Below are 24,577 nucleotides of genomic sequence, written 5' to 3'. Positions count from 1 at the left end.
TTGGTATGAAGAAGTTGTGCCAAAGTATTCCATAGCTCGTCTTTTTCTGTTTCTCTTTGTTAATTGTCAATTTGCATGAAAACAAAGACTATAAAGATTTGTTGTTGTGTTGTTTTGTTGTTGTTTTTTTTTTTTTTTAAGCATAGTTCAGGCTGCATTGGCATTTAGTCCTGCACAGTCCTGAGTTTAATATCCAAGATGCTTCATGACAGACCTGAGAAGCTGTTCCAGATGTTGCTAAAGGCTATTGAAAGATTCCCCATACCCTTCATGAGCTCTAGGTAAGACACAGACCTGTATCAGGATTGTATTAATATCTGTAGGAGAGGAACGAGTGGTAGGAGAGAGGGAAATCCACAGTGGGGCATGTGTTTCAAGTCAGTTTTCATTAAAAAGGAGCCCTTTTTTTGTGATCCCTGTCTGTGAAGATTTGAGTGCTGGAGGCCTGTTGGCTTACCTGCTCCAAAAAAGTTTGCTGGATGTGTTTGGGTGCAAACCTGGGATGTGCTCTGTGCTGATGAGATCCCAGATTCCTCTCTACAAGTAGTGGCGCAAAGGCTGTGGGGTTTTGTAGGGCACTATTAAGTAGAGCTCTTGGAGTTTGGTCACACTCTGACCTCTTCTGTGGCCATCTGTGTTTACGTGTTACCTAAATTTTCCGTCATCTTTAAAACACTTGTCCCCAGCCTTTTTCCTTCCCAGTGCTCTCAAACTCTAGGAACTCTGCTGCTCCCTTTTAGGCATCCCTTGCCCTGACCTCCCAACACTTGCTGCCCCTCTTAATCTCGTGGATGTGGTGCTGCTTGCAAGTTGGAGACTGATTCCCTGACTGCAGCGTTCTGGGGCAAAGCCTTGGACTTGGGAGCAGCAGCTGCCCACCAAATCCCTTTCCAATACCCAGTGTCAGTCTCACATTGAAAAGTGAAATTTTGTAGGTTGTTCTTTGGTCAGCTCTACACATGGTTTATTTACTTGGGCATGTCAAACACAAAGGTAATATAGCATTGCCAAAATTACACAAAATGCCTTTTTTTTTTTTTTAAATTCATCTACCCTATTGTAGAGCATTACTTGAGAAGAAAAACCATGCAAGAAGCAAGAGAAAACTAATTTTATCCATGCGGAGCCTACAAATCCATATGGCTTCTCTGTGCTCTCAAGAATGTGACTTCTTAGAAATGCAGCTGGTGGTAGTTTAGCTCGAATACAATCGTTCTAAAACAAGCTAGAAATAAATAAAATACTTACATTTCAAGTACGAAACCTTGCAGTTGAATTCAGTATGGGAAAATCAGTTTATTCCTTTTCATGTTACCAACTACTGTACAGGTACTTGGGCTGGCAAAGTCTGCAAATGCAGAATAGGAGGATGTCTTGTGTATGTGACTTAATTGAACTGTGTGTTTAGTCTTCCCTTTAGGCTATCAGGTGAAGTTGTTTTATCTCAGATTTTTTTGATGCTTTTAGTAAGGCAGGAATTCACTTACAAGGACTGCCTTATATCTTTCCTTTGCGGTGCAATGCAAAAATAAAACAAAAAAAAAAAGGGAGTGGGAGGGGAATATAATGTCTCAAAAATGCTGACATCTACCTGCTTTGAATTAGGCTATTTGCAGGTAGATACTTTTTTTTTAATCAAACGTGAGTGACTTTACCTAGGCTCCTCTATAGCTCTAGTATGAAGAAGGACGTTGACCTCTCATCTGGATTCTGCTTTGGGTGATCTGGCGGCTTCCCACCGGCCTTTGGTATGCAGGGCTCTCCCTTGGTGGTACCTGCACGGACTGCTGGCCTAAGTTCCTCTGGGACTCAAATAAGCTTTGCTCTGCTGCGCTCCTCTCCGAACAGGTGAAAGTCAGCGCAACACCGATATCACTCTTCATGATTCTGGAGCTGCCATCTGATGTGCCATCGAAACACCTGCCCAAAGCAATTTCCTTGGCGATCCTCGGGTCCTGGTCGGTGACGGTGTAGATGCCATAGTTATGCCCCAGGGGGTCAAGGGGTGCCAGCATTGTGTATTCACTGGAATCGTTGTTGGTAGCCATGGGGAGGTGGTTCACCAGGTACTCGTGGAGCATGCTGTTAACGCTCTCCCGGCGACAGCTGCCTTGTGGGATGACTTTCACAAGTGTGCGATCCACACGGTCTTGGTCGAAGAGCATGCCGCTGCACTTGAACTCCAGGCAGGCTGCTGACACGTCCTGCTGCTCAGGATCCCGAATGCTGCGGACGTCCCTGATGCCATAGAGCCTGCCAATGGTGCGTGGATGCGTCCCACCCATGTTGCGAGACCTTATGTTCACTTCTTGGGGTCCATTAATTTTGACTTTTATGTAGCAAGCCCTAAATTCCATGGGTTTGGGCCACCATGCCAGATAGTCATCGGTCCAGCTCATGAGGTCATCTTCACTGAAGGGAACAGTATTGTAGTCGTACCGATCTCCCTCTATCCTGTAAAACCTGAAGTGAGCAGCGCTGTATGGAGCTTCCTCACATTCTTTCAGATTTTCATAGGCATAAATAGGGCCATTGTTCTCATCTGCAGAATTTGGGCTTGGCTTGGCCATATTGATTCTGAATGCGGTTTTCTTTGTGTTAGGATCCTCGTGGTCTGTTCTCCTGTAGTTGAGCTTATTGAGATATGGCTGTGGGACGCCAATGGCATTAGGATTGAGTTTGGGAGCAGAGGGCACTGCTTCAAGTTCTTCACCCCCCAAGCTCGCCAAAATGTAAGCTGCATAGGCCTCCGGGTTCTGCTCATCACAGAAAGCTGGCACACAAGCACCATTGGGACCAGTGACCACGCTGTCAAAACGGCCCCATGCTCTAGGGTTGGAGGAGAACCCTGGTTCTGGCTCCGTGTTTATAACAGAAATCACCACCCCTTGGATCTGCTCGCTTGGCAAAAATCTCTCGCTTCTGTATGCTCGGACTTTGACGTAGCACCGTCTGCTCTCTGGGACGTCCAGGTTAAAAAGCCGCCTTTCCTTGATCTCCATGTTCCCAACCAAAAAGGTCCTCTCCTCTCTTCTGCGCCGTCTGCTTTTCTCCAGGTTGAAGTCCCCCTCTTCCTCCCATAGGCCTGTCTCAGGGTTCAGTGACCAAAGCTTCATTTCTTGTATGTGCTCTGGCATCCTCACCTGAGCAGTGTCCAAGTGGACCTTCACATCTTCTGCATTAAGAGTCTCGGTGCCCTGTTCATCAGTGAAGTCCAGGGAAAACATGCCATACGTGCGGAGCGGGAACACATCTCCTTCATCATCTACAAAGTTCAGGTCGCTTTGTGTCACAGGCGCTGTTGAGAGTTCTCTTGGGTCCAGAAACGTCACGCTGGCTTTCACTTTTCCTCTGTAAGGTTCTCCATTCTTCCTGTAAAATGAATCAGGAGGGATTTCTAATTCAGCAATAGGATCCTCATCTTCCTTTTCTCCCAAGGGAATTACACTGGTTTCAGTGGATTCCAGTGTAACAGGGGCTTTCTTTCGTAGTAACTTAATGTCATGAAACACAGCACCTCCATTTTCCTTGAACGGCAAAACTTTTGTTGTGTTCACAAACTTCTGCAGCCGATCAACGAAGGTTAGAACCAGTCTTTCAGTATCCGGTGGGACGTGGATGGAGAAGGTTCCCTTGTAGCCAGTCATACTCACTCTCTTGTTCCCCATGTAGATGTGGCCAAACCTCAGTGGCTCACCATTATCCACCGCTGTAGCTCTGCCCCGAACTGTTATTTTTGTCTCGGTGCATTTTTTGCAACCGCATTCTACGGCGACTTTGGTGGGGAGCGTGTACCCATCGCACAGGATCTCTCTCACTTCCATCTTAGACACCCCACAGCAGTAGGAGATGTTGTCCTTACAGCGGAGTCCCTTATCCAGCTTCCCAACGCAGGTCCTTGCTGGGCACTTGCCCACGTCGTAGTAGAACGAGTCAGTTGCTTTTTGGAAACAGTCGTGCGGAAGACGAATGAGGTGGCTTTGGGGCTGGGAGCTGCAGGCTGCCTCTTGTTTTCCTGTTGAATAGCATTTCTTAATGAGCAGCATGAAATAATTGTACAGTCATCTGTATGTGGTCAGAAACCCTCTGAGCTAAACATTGCTTCCAATCACAGGGAGGCTTTTGCAGCAATAAAACAGATGGTTTGCAGAATTTTGGTTAGCTGGATTCATCTGGCCTTTGTTACACTGCAGCAGGTGTTCAGCTTTAGTTTAAGGCACCTGATTAAGAGCAGTGCTGTTTGCAGGAGTGTCCCAGCTCCTGCTTACCAGCTACATGCTCAGCAGCTGCCTGGCTTCTTGGCTATGAACAGACTTAAATGGGTCCCAGGATTTAAAAAAGAAACAGAAATATTCACACGCTGGGCAGTGATTACAGTGAGAAATGGCTGCCCAGTGGATTAAGTTTGGCAGGTCATTCTGAAACCCAGAGCTCCGGATTGTAGCGAGCAGCTGGCTGATAACCAGCACAGTCAGGCTTATCTGCTAATGGGTGCGTAAAATAGCACCTGAATGTTTTTCCTGCACCTTTCCTTTCATGCATGGGTCATAATTTCTGAGCACTTTCTGTACCCCTGCTGCTTGGAGCAAATCACACACGTTTTCTCTTACCTATTACAGAAAGCGTGGCAGGTTGGGATTTTGCTGAACCTCCATCACTGATGGCCTTGCAGAAATATTCTCCTGCCTGCCCTCTGTTCAGGTTCTTCAGAATGAGGTTGTTTTTGTATCTATATATAGAAGGATCCAGCAGGGAGCCATTGTGGTACCTGCCAGGAACAGGCAGATGGTTAATGGGACAGAGGCCTGACCGCATGGCTTGGGCAGAGCAGGGCCCAGATCCTGTCTGTGTGGATTTTGCCACACCTCCTCCCTCTGTTACACCACTTATATCATGGAGCAGCCCTGTCCCAGGAGCTGCCCTTTCAGACTTGTGGTCATGCTTAAAAGCATCTCCCCACTGTGTTGCATGGGGTGCTACTCATGCTGCAAATTCTTGCAGGGGCTTCCCCTAAAACCCATTCCAGACACAGCTGTCAGTCATGCCTGCCAAGGTTTTTGAAACTCCTATCTGGGTGTTTTTTCCATTAAGTCCCTCTGCAGATTATATTACTGCACCTGCAAGAAATGCCAGCTCTGCAAATGTGCAGGAAATGATCATTTGTACCACGGGGTTCTCAGTGTATTTATGCTTAAAAAAAAAACAACAATCCAGCTTTATGGAGATGGAAAGGAGGTACAAATCAACAAAATTAATGGGATCGTTGGAGTTGGAAGGGACCCTTAAAGACCATCTTGTCCAACTGCTCTGCAATGAGCACGGACACCTACAGCTCCGTCAGGTGCTCAGAGCCCATCCAGCCTGACCTTGAGTGTCCCAAGAGATGGGGCACCCACCACCCCTCTGGGCAGCCTGTGCCAGTGCCTCACAGCCCTTATTGGAGACAACTTTTTTCTTACATCCAGTGCAATCTCCTATTTTAGTTTGAAACCATTTCTCCTTGTCCCCTCACGTCAGACCCTGATGAATTCTGTCCCCTTCTTTTTATAGCCAGCTTGTATTGATAGCAGCTGTTGCTGCAACCCAATGCAGCACCTTGCCCTTGGCTTTGTTGAGCCTCATGAGGTTCTGCCCTTCTGCCAGGTGGTCTGGGATCAATGGGAGTTTCTTACCACAGATAGCGATCTGGGGCCGGAGTCCCCACAGCATTGCAGCAGAGTGACACGCTCTGCCCCACTCTCCTCGCCTTGTCATCAGGGCTCTTGAAAACATAGGGTTTGCCTGCAGGAGGATGAAAGACAGCCTCATTACTCTTATTTTTGTTAGTTGCTCTTAAAGGTGCTGGGCTTCCCTGTCTCTATAGTTCTACCTGATCTCTTCAGCTGCACTTGGAGCGCCAGGTTCTTCCTGTTGGTCTCTGGTACAGTGATGGCTGCGGTCGTGTATTTGGCTTTCTTTATTTTGAGGGTGTTGCTGCCATCGGGACAGACCCCAGGAATCCTAAACATGCCCTTATTGTCAGCTGTCGTCAACAGCTTGAGATTGTTGGCTTGCAGGTAGACCCGGGCGTTGTCTGCGGGTGAACCATCCTCCAAGGAGACCTTTCCATGCAGGGTCACGTCCTCGCACATGCATGCATCGCAGTCGGCGTTCACACGGCCCATGGGGCAGGTGATGTTGCAGCCTGGGGTAAGGCAGGTAGGTAAGGAAGCAGCCTGATGCCCTGCCACGCTCCTAGCATGGCCTCACGCCTGCTTTCCGTTTAGATGCAATAGGGCAGATACTGCATAAGGAATAGATTGTATCCAAAATGTATTTCCAGAGATTATCAGCAGCTGTGTATTAGAAACGTGGGGCTGATGGATTGCTGAGCCTCGTAATTAGTAGAAAGCACCCACATGGATGTAATTACAGCTAGCAACTTTTCATTACCATCCCCAAAGGGCTGAATTTCAGGGAAGCTTGAATCCCAATCTGCATGTGAGCTGAACCCTGGCAAAATCACAAATCCAAATGCCTTCAGCTTTGTAGATTCCTGTTGCCAGCCCATGCCCAAATGCCATGGCATTGGTTTGTCTTAAAAGCCACCTCTCTTAGCAGCATCCTGGCTTGCATAGGACATAGGCTAGGTCCTAATAGCCTAACTGTTGAATAAGCATTATCTGATGAGTCCAACAAATAGTCTCCCAAAGAGTGATTCTGTGATGTTTTCTTACCTATAGCAGTTAATCTTACATATCCCTGTTTCTTTCCATTTACAAGGGCACTCCCTTTACAATCACAGATCCTCCGCCTACAGCAGCTGTGTGATAATCTATTTGCAGCAATAAAAAGAAGAACCCGGAGAAAACCCTATAACAACTTTCCTGGAGAAAACACAGACTGTTTTTCAGAGTGATTTGTTTAAAAGGGGAGTATAACTGTAATACAATGAATTACAAGCTGCTGTAACGTCTTCCTGGGGCTGGCTGCAGGCAGCTCTCAGAACTTTGGCAAGGAGGAGAACTGAGGTAACGTGACTATGAGGGGAGTAAAAAAACGTAACCGAGGTTATGTGAGCACCTGAGCAGACGTGTCCGATGCAGAGCCGCCCTTCCTCCATGACTTCATTGCAGTGCACGCCCCAGAGGCGATCCGCCAGGCAGGATCGGGTCCGCTTCTGCACACCAGTTTGGCCACACTTTCCTGAGCACTCACTCCATTTTGACCACGGAGACAAGAACTTTCTGGGATCTTGCACCAGAACAGCTTGAATGACATCATTGGGGTGTTAGTGAGACACACATTCAACGCAGGGCTGCCCCAAAGCAAGCAGTTTCCATACAGCTTCTACATGGCTCGGGCATGAGTTTGTATTTGGATATTATGCACCACAAACTCAAAGCATGTTGAGGGAGCTGGAAAACAAAGCACGTGAAGGTGCCTCAATGCTTCAAACATCATTGCCTGAATTTGGGACGATTAAGGTAAGCCTAAGGGGCAGAGTGCAGCAGCTCACGCTTAGTCTCCAATAACTTTGACTTAGAGGAACTCAAACCCACACTGTCAACTGAGTGCTGTCTGAGTGGCAGTGCTTGCATGTGGTTAAATGAAAAAAGCAACAAAGAAGGGTGCTATTGTTGGTAGGGCTGTGCTGAATGCCTTTAACCCTACTTCAACATATGTTCTCTATAGGGGAAGTGTGTGTCACAGAATCACAGAATTGTAGGGGTTGGAAGAGACCTCCAGAGATCATTGAGTCCAACCCCCTTGCCAAAGCAGGTTCCCTACAGCAGGTCACACAGGTAGGCATCCAGGCAGGTCTTGAACATCTCCAGAGAAGGAGACTCTGTGTCCTGTTGGGAGCACCAGCTTTGCTGTGTGCAGAACAGAAGGCTGAGATGCTGAGCATGCTGGGGCTCTGCTGATTTGTCAAACACAAAGAGGTTTATTGGGAGTTTGGTGTGCGGTTGGATGTTCCAAGGAATTCCTTTAAAAGTTACTGGACGTAATTAATTTAAGCTGTTTGAATGGGTGAGATCCACCCCCAGCCTGTGGTTAGGGTTTATTTTTAAATGATGATGTTCTAATAATGTTTACGAAGATGTGCTGGTGACTAAATGCTGTAAAAATGAGATCTCTTGGAAACATGTGCGTGCACCACACCATCTCCCACACCTGTACTTCCACAAGGCTCACTGTATGCCAGGGCAAGTTATGTCTGCCAAGAGGCAGGCAAGGTTGTGGCTGGAGTGTTGGAATAGCAGGTTTTGAAAATGAACCCTGGCTTCCACAAGCAGGTGCTATAGGGGGATTTTGTGGCTGGAACAGATGACTTAAATGACAGCAACAGTGCAATGTCTGGTTTGGAGCAAGTGCCTGGCTTAGCTGGCTAGATTCTTAATCTGTTGGCACATTGACTTCTCCAGTTCACCATCCCCATTGGTACATAGATAGACATTATTTAATAATTTGGGGTGACACTGAGGGGATGCAGGAGGAGGTGCATTTGGAGACACAGTCTCTTTCTAGGAGCACACTCAGAAATGCTGTTCATCTTTGCCCCAAGCAAGCATTCAGTTTGCAACAGGTTGATGTTGTGTTTCTCTACAGCCCTTCACAGCTCTGTCTATCAGCACCTATCAGGTGCTTGAATCTGCAGGGCTGGTGATGGCAAGAAAGGCAGAGGGGAGGCCCATGGCTCCAGACAGCACCTTGACTGTGGGAAAAGCAGAGGGCAGGGAGAAGCCAAGGGGTGCACGGGGAGTGAGGTAGGGAAGCAGGACATACTGCGTCTGGCGCTGGTGAAGATCGGGTCCAACCGACGGGGGCTGCTCCTCGTACCTGTGGGCAGAGGATGTCTGGTATGACCCTGCATGCTCAACTCGTGGAGGTCTTCTAGACCCACTCCCAGAGGTAAAGATTGAGGTTGGGGCTTACTGCAGTGAAAGGCAGATGTCTTGTTTTCTAATTGCTGTGGCCCAAACCTCAGTGTTTTTCTGGGCGTAACCCACAGCACCGCCATCCTCACCCCATGGCCCCAAGGACAAGCTGTGGTCACGCAGCTGACCTTCAGCTTTCCAGGACTGAAGCCAGTGGTGTGTGTCAGCCAGAGCTCCAACCCCACAGGAGGGTGCGGGGTCAGCACCATTTGTTCCACTGTCTCAATGACCCATCTACTCCAGTGAATTGATTCAGTTTCAAATGAAGACTGAAAAGAATAAGATGTCCCAGTAAGGGGAAGCCATCACGGTAGAACGTAACTTACCCTCTAGGCTGAGCATCACTATCGGTCTGAAGGTTTTCTGTCCTATCTGGATCCTGCCAAGGCCTTGTCTTACAAGCCTTTGACCTAGGGGTTCAAGAAATTAGAGATTAAAATAGATTATTATTAATAACATAATTGGATGTGAGTGGTCAGGCATAGTTTGGCTGTGTTCCACGTCCCTCCTGCTGGGATTTCCCCTGGCCCCGCTGCGTTTTGGGCTTGCTGCCCTCTGTGTTGGAGCAGCTGTGACCAAAACATCTTTTTATATCTAGAGGTATAAGATGCATCTCCCCTCTCCCTGCATGGGGGAGGAACAAATCCAATGAGGGGATGAGCTTGGGTTAACCCGGGGAGCTGAGCCCAGGGCTGCCTGATGCAGAGCAGGGGTCTGGAACCTCCCCATCAAGTTCTGACCTTTCTGTGCTTATCCCCAAGCTTGTCGCCAGAGCCCTTCAGAGCAAAATTCCTCCATGCCCTCAAAACAAATCCAAACAGCCTGCAGGCACCCTGCTCTACAAAACCTATCTAAGTAAATTGGGTCCTGCTCATCTTGGAGATGGGCACTCTGCCCTCGCAGTGTCTGCTGATTTCATAGAATCATCAAGGTTGAAAATGATCTCTGAGGTCGAGTCCAACCATCAACCCATCACCACCACACCCACTAAGCCATGTCAGGACTGTGTTTGGGGTCACCCGTGTTGCACCTTCACCTGAACTGGCTGTGGCTCCCAACAGCAGCAGTAGCAGCAGCATCCATCCTCTTGCGGTGACCAGCATCATGTCCAGAGGTAACTGGGAGCTTCCTCAAGGACCTGGAGCTGTCCCACGTCCCTCAGACCTATGGGGACAAACCTAGCTGTGTCAAATCCTACCTACGGGATGCTGCTCCCAGCGGGTGCCCAACCTCCCATCCTGGTTGTTCACCAAACATCGCCCCATTCCCATTGCAGAAATCTCTCTCAGAGGTTATCCACTTGTGGCAGCTCCTACCCATTTGTCCCCGCATGGCGGAGGCACCGTATCCTGCTGCTCTTTGCAGTGGCATCCCATCCCCGCTTCAAATCTTTTCTACAGAAGAGTGCTTTGTAATGACATCTCCTTACTGGGCCCTTTTCAGGATAAGTGCTTCTGCAGAGCCTCAGCCCCCGTCCCTCTGCCCACAGCCTGGGCTCAGAGCTCCTGGGAAGGCTCACAGGCAAAGCTGGGAGCGTAAAACCCCATGCATAAGCCAAGCTCTGACTGTGATGCTGTGATTGTCAGCAAGCAGCCAGAAATTGTCCTTTTTTTCCATCACGTAGCCCTGTGGCTTTGAGCACTGAGGTACCCAGGTTTTGAGCAGCTGTTGCTCAGTCGCCCTCTGCATCACAACAAATGAATCTGGGGGATAACTGGGGTATTCTGTGATTCCATGTTTGCCGTAGCTGCTCAGTGCCTCAGTTTGCCCCAACCCAAGGCTACAAGCAACAAAACTGCCTCTGCTTGTAACTAACTAACCTCCCCAAGAACGGGTGCTATGGGAATAGGAAATACTTTGATTACAGCTCAGCGAATCCCAGTCAAGCACAAATAACGAGCAACACATGAGCAGGATTTTGTGAGCTTACGGCAGGGTCACGAACTCACAGCCAGACAATAACCAGGAGAAATGCAGGCAGGCGGAAAGCCCCGTTCCCACTTGCAGGTTATTTTGGGATCCGGCTGCGACTCATCCGGGGTTTCATACAGATGCAGGGACACGTCCCCCCTCTCTGGGGCTCAGTCCCAAAGTGCTGCAGGACAAAGTGCAGGAACAGAGTTCTGTTGTCCCCAAACCCCCCTCCGGACCCTGTGCGAAACCCATTTGGTGACGTTGCAACGGGATGGCTGGGGATGCCGAGCAGCCCGGCAGCCTCCCACACCGCAGCAACAATTCCCACTTCACCCTCAATCACAGCCGTTTGTAATTACACTGCCTTAATTACCCAGCGAAGTTATATAACGCCTGTGCTGCAGAGGAAGGAAAAGCTTAGAGTGATTCTTTGGTATTATTATTTTTTTCTCTTACCTACAAAAACCATAAAACCTCCAACGAAGGAATGTCCCGTCCTCTTGTTCCGGGGAGCGCGGGCTGGAAGCAGCTGAAGGGATTTGCGGAGCCTTGCTTTCCCCGCGCCTCAGCGCTGCCTGCAAAGCACACGGTCCCCACAGCCCGAGCGCGGAGAGCGCTTATATAGCGCGGCGTGAGGCTCCGGAATGGCACCGCGCCACGGGCTGCAGCGGGTCGGGCGGGCGAGGAAAGGGCCGGCGGAATAAATCCCTCGGCGAGGTGATGGTAAACACGGGGCTGGGCTGCGGGAGTGGGGCTTTGGGGTTGGAGTTGTGGCCAAGTCGGGGACGCTGAGCTGTCAGTGCCATCAGGCTGTGCTGCTGGAGATGCTCCGGGTTCGGTTCCCAGTTGAACGGCAGTGGCAGTTTGTACGGGATATCCCACAGGTGCTGCAGTGAGGATGCTCTGAGGTTCCCAGCTGGCTGGGGATGAGGTGGTGCCCCTCAGTGCCCCAAGGGTTCCCCACATTTGGGATACATACAGCTGTCCTGGGTATATGGGACATGGGATGTGGCCAGATGCTTGCTCGGATCCCATGGTGTTTCAGGAGAAGGTTCTGCCCCAGCACGCAGTGGGCATGGAATGCTCCCCAGGGCAGTGGGCACAGGCCTGAGCCAGAGTTCAGGCAGCTCTGGAACACCTCTCTCAGGAGTAGGGTTTGGAAAGAGCTGCACCGACACAGGCTGCCCAAGGAGTGGTGGGGTGTTCCAGAACCGTGGAGATGTAATGCTGAGGGATGCAGTGTTCATGGTGGGGGGTGAGCTGGTGTTGGATTTGAGCATCTCAGCAGTCTTTTCCAACCTTAGTGATTCTATGGTTTTGTGGTGGCCCTGTGTGGATATAGGAGGTGGATCAGTGGTCCCAGTGGGTTATTTCTAGCTCGGGATATTCTCTGATTCTCTGATCCTATGGAGCAGCACATAGCTGCAGAGGCAGGATGCCATCCTCGCTGAGACCCTCCTTGCAAGTCAGTGTGCCCTCATCTCTCTTGAGCCATGGGGACAACTGGCAAAGCTCCTGGTGAGACCCCCCCCTCATCCCCCCCCCATAGAACTCCACAGAAGGAAGTTTGGAGCCGTGTACAAGCGTGTACGCCTGCGGGGCCATATCTGCTGCAGCATGGCACAACATGGAGTGTGCATTCAGGATGGGGACAGGATAGAATAGAACAGGCTGCCCTCTTAGTAATCCTTCCTGGCCCTGCTACAGAGGGAGCAGTGCAGGAAGACATTGATCAGTGTCATATAAAAATTAATTGGAGGTGCCCGGCACTGACTCCTGTTTCTGTTTATGAGGGAAAAGAAGAAAACAAGCTGGGATTTGCCAAGAAGTGGTAGAATGTTTATCCAGCGAGCAAGGAGCAGCCAGGTCAGGAGTTGCCTTGGTGTGAGGTTAGGCTGATCACAGCCCAGGGATGCTCAGGGGAAGGCAGGATGCTGCCCATAGCCATGGGGAAGGATGCTGCTCACATGTGTAGATGTGGTACTTAGGAACGTGATTTAGTGGATAATACTGGTGGTAGGTGGGTGTTTGGACTGGATGATCTTAGAGGTGTTTTCCAACCTCGATTCTATGATTATTTGATCTGCTTATCCATTGCTGGCATTTCCCTGCACAAAGCCAAGGGCTGGAGAGGCCACGTTCCCCTCCCGCCCCACGCCACGATGAGCCCTGGGAGGCCCAGCTGGCTCTTTCAGACTTTTTTCCATGATTTGCTCACCGATGCATAATTAGGAAACAATAGTGTATTGATGGGAATGCTGCCATGCTGAATGCTTTCCCCCAGCCCAGCACCGAGATGCAGTAGTGCACAAGGACCATGATACAGGCAGTGGGACCCCACTTCGCTGTCCACACTCCTTCTCAGGGCATGTCCGTCGCTCTTCTCTTGCCCAAACGAGGGGAAAACATGGCCATGATGTTCAGCCAGCTGTCTGTGTTTCCCCTCCTGCCCAGTACGCCACCGACACAATGACCATCACCAAAATCACTGCACCACACTGGGGATCAGTGGGGTTTGCACCCTGTGAAGTCCACGAGGGACCAGCGGGGCCACGTTCTGCTCCTCTCTGCCCGTGACACCAGAAGGAGCTGACGCTTTTTTTCCCCTGCTCTGTGTCTCTGAACTTGCTCCTGTTTACAGAGATCGGAGTGAAAATAACTGATTGATGACTTTGTTCCATCCCAAGCGCTTTGGGGAAGGCTGTGTGTTCTCAGAGCTGGGAGCTGGGATTTCGCTAAGCACTTGGCTCCCAATGGTGCTCCAGTGGTGGCTGATGCAGAGCTGGAGCTGTTGTTTTTAAATCCTGTTTTGACATCCTAGGACTTGGACCGTCCCTGTTTATGGGCTGGATGAAATTTTGGAGGTGTTGTGGATCCCTGGACTTAGCGCTGAGGTTTGAACCACCACCAGCAGACCTCTCAGCTGCCACAATATTGTTTCGCTTAAGCCCTCCTCCACCGCTTCATCAGCACAAAAGCAAACTCCAGCTGTCTAAAAGCTTTGGGAAAGAGCCCAAAGAAGGAACTACTGGAGTTTGTTTTTATTACACAGATGAGGATTTATGGGCTGTGGCTAGGCAAGAAGGAGCAGTCTGGTGTTTCCCCCTGGAAGGATTCACTTAGGGGCTGAACCCAGAGTGCAGGCTCCACCTGCAGCATTGATAGAGTTATGGAATTGTTTGTGTTGGAAGGGGCCTTTAAAGGTCATCCGGCCCAACTTTTCTTGCAATGATAGGGACACCTCCAGTTCCAGAGGAGGGCCACAAAGATGATCAAAGGGCTGAAGCACTTCTCAAATGAAGAAAGCTTGGGAGCTGGTCTTGTTTACCTTGGAAAAGAGAAGGCTCAGTGAGGGCAGACCTCACTGTGGCCTTACAGTGCTTGAAAGGAGCTTATAAGAAGGAGGAGGGCAAACATTTTACATGGTCTGAAAGTGACAGAACAAGGGGGAATGGCTATGAACTAATAGAGGGGAGATTTATCTTAGATGTTAGGAAGAAATGGTTAGATGTTAGGAAGAAATTTTTATTCACAGGCCAGTGAGGCCTTTGCACAGCTGCCCAGAGAAATTATGGTTGCCCCATCTCTGGAGGTCAGTTGGATGCCCCATCACCAAGGCCAAGTTGGATGGGGTCCTGGACAGCCTGAGCTGGGGGGGGCACCCAGCCCACACAATGGCAGGGATGGCAGCAGGGTGGGCTTTGAGGTCCCTTCCAAAGTAAGATCTATAGCTTGATCAGGCTGCTTGGAGCCGTGAACAGCCTGACCTTGAATGTCTCCAGGGATGGAGCATCCACCCATATCTGGAAAACAGGAGCAGAAAGCACTGCAGAGTGGGCACAACACAGTGGTCTTGGGGTCAACAGGGTCCCCTAGTATGTCTCTCCTGATGTCATGGCCATCACTGGGCTCAGTCCTTCCCCATCATACCTCCAAAGAGGTGAGATGGAAGTTGCTCCAAGAGCACCAGAAAGTCTCAATAGCAAATCCCTTTATAATCACATTGCTGAGCACGACTCATCTCAACACCACAAGATGTGGCCACTGTTTCATAGAGTCACAGGGTCATTAAGGCTGGAAAAGATAACCAAGTCCAACCATTGACCCATCACACCGTGCCCACTGAACCATGGCCCTCTGAGTACTGACGTCCCAGCACCTTCCTGTCCCACACCTGCAGCGTGAGTGGTGCCAGATTGGTGCAGTACAGAGGTCAGTGCCAGGCAGGGTGTGATGGGACCACTTGGATTGGACCACTCTGAATGGGGACATTTAACATGCAAAGGAAAGGCAGTAGCAGAGCTCCAACCCACAGCCCTCCAGGTGTTTGGTTTTCTGCTTGGTGGACAAAGATCACCCTGTGTTGGCTTGAGCAATTAATTAGTCCTGAAGAAATCTATAATTTATTGCTCTTATTTACATACAATTGCTTCAGGCTCGGATGCACTCAGAGCTGGAGGAAGGTGATGGGGTAGTAGCTTTTGTTTCACTCATAATTTTTCTTGCTCCATTTTTCCCTCTAGATCAGGTCAAGGCAGGGAGGGTGGCAGCTGATTGATGCTGGCAAAGGACTGTCAGGATTTCATGAACTGGAGCATCAAGCCAAGAGCTGCTCTTTGGCAACATCTGGATAACCCACAGTGCCTTCTGGGAATGGATTTTCAAATGGCAACCCCCAAAAAAGCAGCACCATGTCCTCCCCAGGAGGGAAAGAGGATGCCATGGTGAGTTCTGTGGCTCAGCTCCATCCTGTGGATACAGCTTTTCCCATAACAAACATCAGATTTGGGTCCAAACACCCTGGGGAGCATGAGAGAGAGAAGGGCGTTTGATGCACACGGCCAGCAGGAAGAGACAGGAGGTGATGGAAGCAGAGAGTAAAAATAGGATGGATGAAAGAGGGCACGGAAGATGAGGAGGAGGAGAGCCACTAAAACCCATCCAAAACCTAAAGCAAAATTGTTCGCTTCCGTAGGTTAGTCACAATGAAAACATTTGGATTTCATCACTTCCAGCTCAAGAAAAATAGCAGGCTCAGGCAGCAAGGTCACTGGGCAGGTCACCAAACCTATGTGCTGATGGACTACACCTCGAGGCTTGTTCTACAGAAACCAACTCACCTCTCTCATCCACTTTAGGCATGGCAAAGGGTGGGTGTGAGGGGAGAGCATCCTCCTTGTCAGCTTGCTCACCTTCCTGCCATCCTTCCCAGCTCCCTATGGACATTGCTAGGAACGACTGACCATGGCTCCCTGAGCTCTGCAACACCAGGCTACCAAAAACCAACCACTCTGATGAGACTGAGCATTGAGAATGTTTTTCTCGATACTTAGAGGCACAACACACCTGAAGAAGGGTCTGAGTGCTGCAGCACCTCTGAATCCAGAAACAGAGCATTATTGCACAAAGAAACACCCAAAGAAGTTGTAAAGATGTCTGCGAACAGCTGTGTGCACCCCATTGCTGTATGGTTTTGCCACAGTGACACCCAATGTATATATTGAACCACCCCTTGCAGAGGGGCTCACAGGTGTCCTGTGACCCCCTCGCTGCTTTCTGCGGTGAGTATTTCAGCAAACTGGTGTGATGCACAGCTCCAGTGCAGATTTTAGTGAGCAGGAGGAGAGCAGGGAGCCACGCACTGTCTGCTGTGGCCTTTGGGGAAGAATAGAAGCCATTCCAGGGCTGAGCTCATCTCTAACCCCGGGAAATGACTTCATGGACACTGGTATTTACTCACAAAAACACCGCATGTCAGATGTCTCTGACTAGACTTTCTGTTTCAAGTCCAGTATGAGACAAGAATTTCCTTGGACGAGCGGCTCCGGAGACAATTCAGGGCTTGGAGGAGGAAAAGAAGAACCAGAAGAAAAATGTCTGCATTTGAGAGTCTGAAGGGTGAGGCTCACTGAGCAAACAGGGATTCAGGGATGCCAAAAGCACCTGCACAAGGGCAGGGAATGAGGGTCTGCAAGACCCCAGTTTATATGGGATGTGCAATGCAAAACGTGCTCCAGCTGCACTTCTGCTGCAGGTGATCCCATGCTTCTTGTGGTCCCAGGACAGCATCCTAGCCCAGTGGGGGCTGTATGGGAACAGCCCAGCAGTGCTGCTTCCCAATCCTTCTGCCCAACAACGTGATGGTTAAACCAGTGCTCAGCAGGCAGCTGACCTTTAGGGAGAGGAGCAGCAACAACAACAACGAAAAGAAAACACAGGAGATTTACTATGAAAAAATTTTAAAAAATGGGGAAAAATAGTCATTTTAACAAGGGACCACACCCTTAAAATGTCTCATTAGTAATGAATGCCCAGGACATGGCTGCATGATGGCATGCTGCAAAAATCCTCTCTGAACAGGAACCAAAGCCTTTGTTGTGGCATGAGCGAGGCGGACGGTTCCCAGGAAAAATCCTGTCCTTCTCTTGCATCATGCATTTGGGGTCGGGAGGACGTTTCCAGACATGGGGCAGCTGGCCAGGAGGGAGGACAAACAGGGAATGCATTCCTGACCCACTATTTAATTGCCTTAGTGCAGGTGCAAAGAGCTAAGTGAAAGGAAAAATCAAGATGTGGGGCTGCATTCCTCTCTGCTTTGTCCAGAAGAGAAGGCTGCTGCCATGAGTGGGCTCACACCCAGCTCCTGTGTGCTTTCAGTGCTTTTTTCTGCCCCAGGAACAGCCTCTCCTCACGGATGTCCATGCCAGGTAAGGAGCCAGTGAGGACTGTTCCCTGCCGCTCTGCCCGCCATGGCTTTGGGTCTCTGGGGACAAGCTCCCTCCATTTCCATGAGCTGACATTTTGGGGGTGCCTTTGCTTTTCTCTTTCCCTTTGGATGCAGAAGTGATCCTGGGTGTAGGATGCTGGATGTAGTCCCATAAAGGCTGTGCGTGCCCTGGATCTCAGGGTTCTGCCACGTGCTGCCTTTGCCCAAAACCCTGGGTGAGCCACCGGCTGCCATGGTAGGCAGCACGACTGAAACCACAGAGAGGGGAAACGAGCCCCAGCCTTGTGGTTTTTAAGCCCCCGTGAGCTCTTTGTCCACTCTGGGACTTTGTGTGACCATGGAATCATCATAGAATCATTAAGGTTGGAAAAGACCTCTAATATCATCTAGTCCGCCTACCACTAAAATGCTGAAATACACTCAAAAAATAATGAGATGGGAATTAGGAAAGCAAAGATAAATGAGTTTATTTATTAAAGCGGCAACACGACCAAAGTTCCCCTCTGGGTTTAATCCCTCCTTATGGCATTTCCAGGCCAGCACACACCTGAGCTCACCTCCGGGCTCACACAGACCCAGCCAGTGGCGGAGCATCGCTGGGTGCGCACATGGCCATGTAGGCTGCGAGCTCCCGGTTGTCTGAGCAACAGGATGCTCATCACCAACCCCGGTGATAATTAACTCATTTCCCTGTATTTATAGAAAACCGATGCGGTGCATGCTGGCGCTGGTCCCTGATGGGGCCACGTTTGGTCACAACACCAACAGACAACATCCTGAGCGCTGGCCGCTTCTTGCCATCCATCAGCTCCACTCCCACAGCCGGCTCATTAGGACTAAAAGCGGATCGCTCGTTAAGCCAGCAGGGCAGGGGTGCCCACCTCCAGGTTTGCTGCAGGGAATGTTTGCGTCGGCGTTTGCCTTCTCCAGATGCCAGGGGCTGCATACATCTCTGCTAATAGCAGTGAGCTGCCGGCTGTGCAGACGCACGGATGCTCAGCACTGGAGCTGCCTGACTTGCTGCGGGGACGGGCAGCATTTCTCTTCGCTTCAGGGCATGTGTGTGCCAGGTATGTCCCCATCTGCTGGGACAAGTCCACATGGACAGCAATGGCTTGGGACTTTGTACTGCTGTTTCTTTTCTCTGCTTGCTTTCTGGGTGTTGGGGAGGAAAGGGAGGGATACAGCGAAGGGACTGGAGGAGGGCATTGGTGTCTCCGTTCCACAGACACATTGGGTGGGATGGACAAGTTCCCTGAGGGAACGGGTTGGTCTCTGCAACTCGTTTTAAGGTGGGGAATGTGTTAATTGGATATTGGCAACCAGAAGGCTCTCAGGATGCTCAGAGACCTCCTGGCAGTGGGGAGCATTAATGCTTGTGTGCATGAGAGTTTGGAGCATTTGCCCTTGAAATGCAAGCTATCCCCAAGCTGGCTGTGCTTGGGAATAAAGGGGCAATTAGATCAAACCAGAGGCACTCATCAGCTGGGCACAGGGGACCCGGCACCATGGATGGAGGCAGACCATTAAGCGTTAAATTGCTAATGGGAAGCACTGTGGGGTTTTTTAAAAGGTTGAAATCTATTTGCAAAGGAAGGACGTGCCATCCCATGGCTGCAGCCACCGCTCCCCAGCTCCTCTACTGCCTTGCAAAAAGCTAAAAATACATCTGGGCAAGCAATTGCTATAGCTACAGGGGGCTGAGTGAGAGCCGGGGAAGGCACCTGGGCAGCCCAAATGAGCATCACATGGATGGGCAGTGCGGAGCTAGGGTTGATTGCTGCCAGACTGCACATCCCACCTTCTCCTGATCTAAGGATAAATGTTGCAGAGTGATATGGTCTAGAGCACTCACAGGCATGGGTTGGTGGTTGGACTGGATGATCGTATTGGTCTTTTCAACCTTAATAACTCTATGATTTCTCTCTAATTACCAGCTGCTTTAATCGAAGCTGAACCACCCCACCACCCCACCACGGAGGGGGTCACCAACGCCTCGGCCGCTCGCTGCCCGCAGCACTGGGTCGAGCCCCGGTTCACGCAGGCTGCAAAGGTGCGCGTGGCCGTCACGGCCATTTTCTTCTTGCTGGCAGCGTGCAGCAATACAGCAGTGCTGGGCAGCCTGCTGAGGAAGAGGAAGAAGTGCCACGTGCGGCCACTAATTCTCAGCCTGGCGCTGGCCGACCTGCTGGTGACGGTGGCAGTGATGCCCTTGGATGCAGCATGGAATGTGACGGTGCAGTGGTATGGCGGAGACCTTTCCTGCAAGCTCCTCAACTTCCTCAAGCTCTTTGCCATGTATGCGGCTGCCCTGGTGCTGGTGGTCATCAGCCTGGACCGGCATGCTGCTGTCCTCCAGCCCTTTGCTCGTGCCCGACGCCGCAATGGGCTGCTGTTGCGTGCTGCATGGCTGGGCAGTGTGCTGCTAGCATCACCCCAGGTAGGGCTGGGTGGTTTCTTTAGGGGTTACTGACCTGGTTGGGTTGGAGAAGGGCTAAAGCAACAAATTCATCCCAATCTGTGATCCCACCATGGCCAGATTGGCTTTGCTGTGTTTGGTGCACTGAAGAGTGGTTGAGATCTCTTGGTTTGTTCATTCTAGGAGGCTGAGGGGAGGCCAAGAGCCTCCTCATAGTATCCTCCAGCTTCCTGCCAAGGGGAATGGAGAGGCAGTGATTTCCTCTCTCTTGTGACAGTGACGTGATCCAAGAGAATAGCACGGAGCTGCATGCATTGGCCCCAAGCACTGCATGGATGCAGTGTGTGTCCTGCCCCAGAGCTTTTCTGAGTTGTGATTTGGTTCTTGATTTCAGCTATTTCTCTTCCACCTGCACACGGTCCCAGGAGGGAACTTCACACAGTGCGTTACTCACGGCAGCTTCCGAGCACACTGGGAAGAAACTGTCTACAACATGTTCACCTTCACCACCCTCTATATCACCCCCCTGAGCATCATGATTGTTTGCTACGTCCGAATCATTTGGGAGATCAGTAAGCAGCTAAAGATCAACAAAAGTAAGCAGGTCCTTAGGGCTCAGCAGGATTCTGGGATTCCCACTGGTGGTTACGTTCTCCTTGTTCTCTCACACCTCCTGCTGTCCTTTTGACTCTCCCCAACAGGTCTGGTAAGAAGTCAAAATGACCACATCTCCAAGGCACGCATGAAGACTCTCAAGATGACCATTGTGATTGTTGCCACCTTCATCATCTGCTGGACCCCCTACTACCTCCTGGGCTTGTGGTACTGGTTCCAGCCAGCCATGATCCAGAGGATGCCTGAGTACATCAACCACAGCTTCTTTCTCTTCGGCTTGCTGCACACATGCACCGACCCCATCATTTACGGGCTGTACACCCCCTCGTTTCGGGAGGACGTGCAGTCGTGTCTCAGGGGAATTGAAGCAGCCATTACCAGGCATGAGAGACACAAACCCGTCTTAGTCTCCGAGAAGACCACCAAAGATGGGGCTGTCAATGGCCAGGTGGCATCGGGTGGCTCCAATGGGACAACCATTAACACAGTGTGCTGAAGAGATGTACCAGAAGGAGACTAGCAGCATCAGGGGCTGCTTTGTCTGGATGATTTTGGAGACAAGTCCGCTGACTGACTGTGGGGGGTGTGGGTCTATAGCCATAAACCATGAACATTTCTCCTGCCTGTACTGAGAGTGAATCCTCAGGTAGGAGCTACTCTCTCACCCAGCACAAGGAAGATGCAGCAGAGGGGCTGGGCCTCATTTATTAGAGACCAACAAGCCTGAGGTCTTGTCCAGTCTTCTCCTTGCTATGGCATCCGTAAAAACAATTTTGGGGTCATTGCCTGACCCACCTCCCCTCAGGCTGCCCCTGTAGGGAGGGAGGAGATGCTGCGGGGATGGAGACAGACAAGAACAATACGAAGAGCTGCAGTGGGCTGAGATAGGATTGAAAGGGACACAGTGGTGTCTCACCTCATGCAGGGGTGGTGTGGATACGTCCTTATGTAGCAACAATCTGGGACACAGGGTTGACCAGGAGTAAGTATTTGGGGTAACCAAAGGGTGAGAACAAGACCTGCTGCTGCCTAGCCCCTCCCAACTGCTATCTTGCACATGCTAACAGAACTAAACCCACCTTTTCTCCTCCCTGCTTTCCCCTTTATCACGCACTCATGTCTGCTTTGCCCTACCACCCACACCTCACTGCTGACTCCAATCAGAGTGCATGCAGCCAGGTGCACTTGATGACCCTGTGCATCCTAAGGAGGACTGTGATGGGAAACACCTGTGGGGGGAGGGCTCATCAGCTGCTGTGGGTGCCAGCTGGGTGCTGATGGCCTTTAAATGCACGGCACAGGGCAGAGAAGCTGCTAGAAGAGGCAGGGTGGAGGAAAGAGTGAGTTGGCTGAGCTCTGGTGAGTAAAATGGTTTATTTTTATTTTGTTTTTATTTATTTATTGTCTTTTCATTAATGTGCCAGAAGTTTATGGAGGTCTTTGTCTTTAGGTGTATGTTGAAGGTATGAATTTATTCAGCTGTGTTGTTATCCCCTATGCAGTTAAGGGTAATTGATTACTTCTCTGTGAGATGCTCATTGTTAAATGTTTGGTTTTTTTTTGTTTCTGAAGGCAGCTTTAGTTGGAGCTAAGAGGAGTTCTTTAGTGGTGCTGGTTGCCTGTTTTTTGTTGTGTGAACTCCATGGGCAACTGAGGTTCTGGATTTGTCAGGAAACAGTTCTGAGTATTTTTGTGACTACTGTAGCTTTGAATGAGCACTTGAGCTTTATCAGCATGAACGTATTAATAAGACTCTTGACTTGTGGCTGTAAATGCGTGTGTGGGGAAGCTGAGATCCTCCTGGAAATCAATTACTTTATGAGAAGCCTGGAGTGATGAATCCCTGTTGGTAAGAAAGGATCTGGACTGGTCTCCCAGTGCCCAGCCCACAAAAACCAAGTGGGGTTTAAACAAAAGGAGTGGTAAGTGGTGTTTGCTGGGCAGCTGTGGTGCTTTGGGTGATAGCAGGCTGGGGACAGGTGTTGAGTACTTGCCTTTCACTATGTTAAGCATTGTCTCAACCCCCTGAAGTGGGGGGGGGTGGGGGGAGATCAATCAGAGCTGCAATAGCCCAGTCAGCCAACTGGGATTAATTTGAGCCCTTCAGAAAGCATCTGAACTGCAGTGAGATATGTAATTGCCTTTTGGTTTTTCTGGGCTTGCTCCACTCGAGGTTAATTATGCAACGCTAGCAGAGTAGGGCTCGTGGTGCCAGGATGTCTTGGTTTGACTGGTGCCAGTAGGGTTTCTTCAAAGGTGGTGGGAATGGGTTCTGGTGGGGAAGGCAACTTGCTCGTCAGACCCTCCTTTAGCAACCCTATCTGTAGCAGGGGCTTAGAACTAGATGAACTTCAAGGTCCATTCCAACTGATGCTATTCTACGTTCTATTGGTCCTGCTGTAAGGCTGAAGATCCCTATGGGGGGAAAAATGTGTTGGTTGTTTGAGCCTTGAATTAGTGGCAAAGTGCCTTTAATCTCTTAGACATTCTTTAGTGAATTTCTGCTGAGTGGGAGCAAATTGTATCCAGACTTATTTAAGGTCACTTGTCCACTCTTGTATGGTGTTAGGAGAGCTTGTAGGCATCTAAGAAGTGTGTTTCCTTTTGGGAGGGACTTGTTGCCTTTATGGCCTATAGGTATGGTGGGAGAGCATGAAGTGTTCTGGCTTTGGGATATTTTTAAGGAATTCTTTCCTATGAGAGTGGTGAGGCATTGGGAGAGGTTGTCCAGAGAAGCTGTGGCAGCCACATCCATGGAGGTGCTTGAGGCCAGGCTGGATGAGGCTTCGAGCAGCCTGGTGTAGTGGAAAGCGTCCCTGCTCATGCTGGGGAGGTTAAACTAGATGATGTTAAAGCTCCATTTCAACCCCAACCACTTGGTGATGCTATGAACTGTGGCACAATAGGAAAACTCTTCTCCTTGGGATGCTGGGGAGGACACATCCCTCAGTCCTTGGGACATGGTCCCCAAGATGCTTGTGGGTGCTTTGTGCATGCTGTGTGTTACTCCCTACTGCTTCCTTTCTTCCCTTCTCTGGTGCTTAAAGGCTGACATTTTGGCGTGCCCAGAGCATGGGCAAGATGCCCAAAGTGACAGCTTTCATGATAGAAGGGAAATGTCACTGGGGGAGTGTGCTGCCAAGCAGTACCCTGCTCCTCCTCGCCCCGTGTGCTTCTGCTTTCTGCCCTGGTTGCCTGCCTGCACGGCCTCAGCTGTGGCACTGAGGGACATGGCCTGGTGGGGATGGACTGATGTTGGACTTGGTGACCTCTGGAGGTCTTTTCCAACCTTAATGACTCTATTGATTCTAACCCTCTGCTTCAGTGTTTCTTTCTTCAGGAAGAAGCTCTGATTCATTTTCCATAGCGTTTTTATAGCACTGTGCGTGTTCAAAGAGCCACACAAGTGGCTTAAGAGCTTAACGGAACCTCAGGTTAATTCAGAATATTGTTGGTTATTCAACACAACACTCGCATTAATTCAGCTGACTGCATCTCACCACGTTGGGAAACACATGCTGAAATCAGCAGGGAGCACAGAAAACAAGCACCAGAGTTGGCTATTAAGTATTTTGATGGCTCACTAAGATAGAATGCATTCATTTTCCTATTGCCTTTGAGATCAGCAGTCCCAGAGGGGGCTCTAGAGCTCCAGAGAACAGCCAGGGCACCAGCCCATGGTTCCCTGCCTGCAGCCCCTCTCTCCTGTGGGTCTGCTCAAACCTGGGAGTGGAAAAATCCACTCTTTGGTATTGCTGGTTTAACACAGTGCTGGTTTAAAGCCAAATAAAAGCCCAGACAGACACTGGGAGATAGTGCTGAATGGCCACTATGCATTAATTCATTCTGCTTATCCTTCAGGAAATTTCTCTATGCAAAGGAGCCTTCAAACTGTGCCGTGTTTCTTCCCATCTGTTCCTTCTGCCTGGCTGCTGGGCTCCAGGTCTGTGCCTTTCCCTGCAGCAAAGCAACCATCCATCA

General features: G+C 50.1%; 2 protein-coding genes across 2 annotated transcripts; one reads left to right on the top strand and one right to left on the bottom strand.

The window, feature by feature from the left end:
- Positions 1-1,673: 1,673 nt before the first annotated feature.
- Positions 1,674-10,024, bottom strand: CILP (cartilage intermediate layer protein; the record flags this gene model as incomplete). The annotated part of the gene is made up of 8 exons (XM_079540885.1): positions 1,674-4,015; positions 4,611-4,768; positions 5,673-5,781; positions 5,870-6,184; positions 7,063-7,248; positions 8,770-8,823; positions 9,248-9,331; positions 9,958-10,024. The coding sequence occupies 8 exons, from the start codon at positions 10,022-10,024 to the stop codon at positions 1,674-1,676; spliced, it is 3,315 nt and encodes a 1,104-aa protein (XP_079397011.1).
- A 7,505-nt stretch (positions 10,025-17,529) lies between these two features.
- On the top strand, positions 17,530-21,092 carry LOC306950735 (gonadotropin-releasing hormone II receptor-like; the record flags this gene model as incomplete). Its single annotated transcript, XM_079541096.1, has 4 exons — positions 17,530-17,542; positions 19,500-20,002; positions 20,376-20,577; positions 20,683-21,092. 4 exons carry the CDS (start codon positions 17,530-17,532, stop codon positions 21,090-21,092), a joined length of 1,128 nt encoding a protein of 375 aa, XP_079397222.1.
- Between the last annotated feature and the right edge of the window lie 3,485 nt (positions 21,093-24,577).

The sequence above is a fragment of the Tetrao urogallus genome (assembly GCF_951394365.1).
Source record: "Tetrao urogallus genome assembly, chromosome: 11".
NCBI lineage: Eukaryota > Metazoa > Chordata > Aves > Galliformes > Phasianidae > Tetrao > Tetrao urogallus.
The sequence above is the reverse complement of the archived record's forward strand: the minus strand, read 5'-3'. Positions and strand labels throughout refer to the sequence as shown.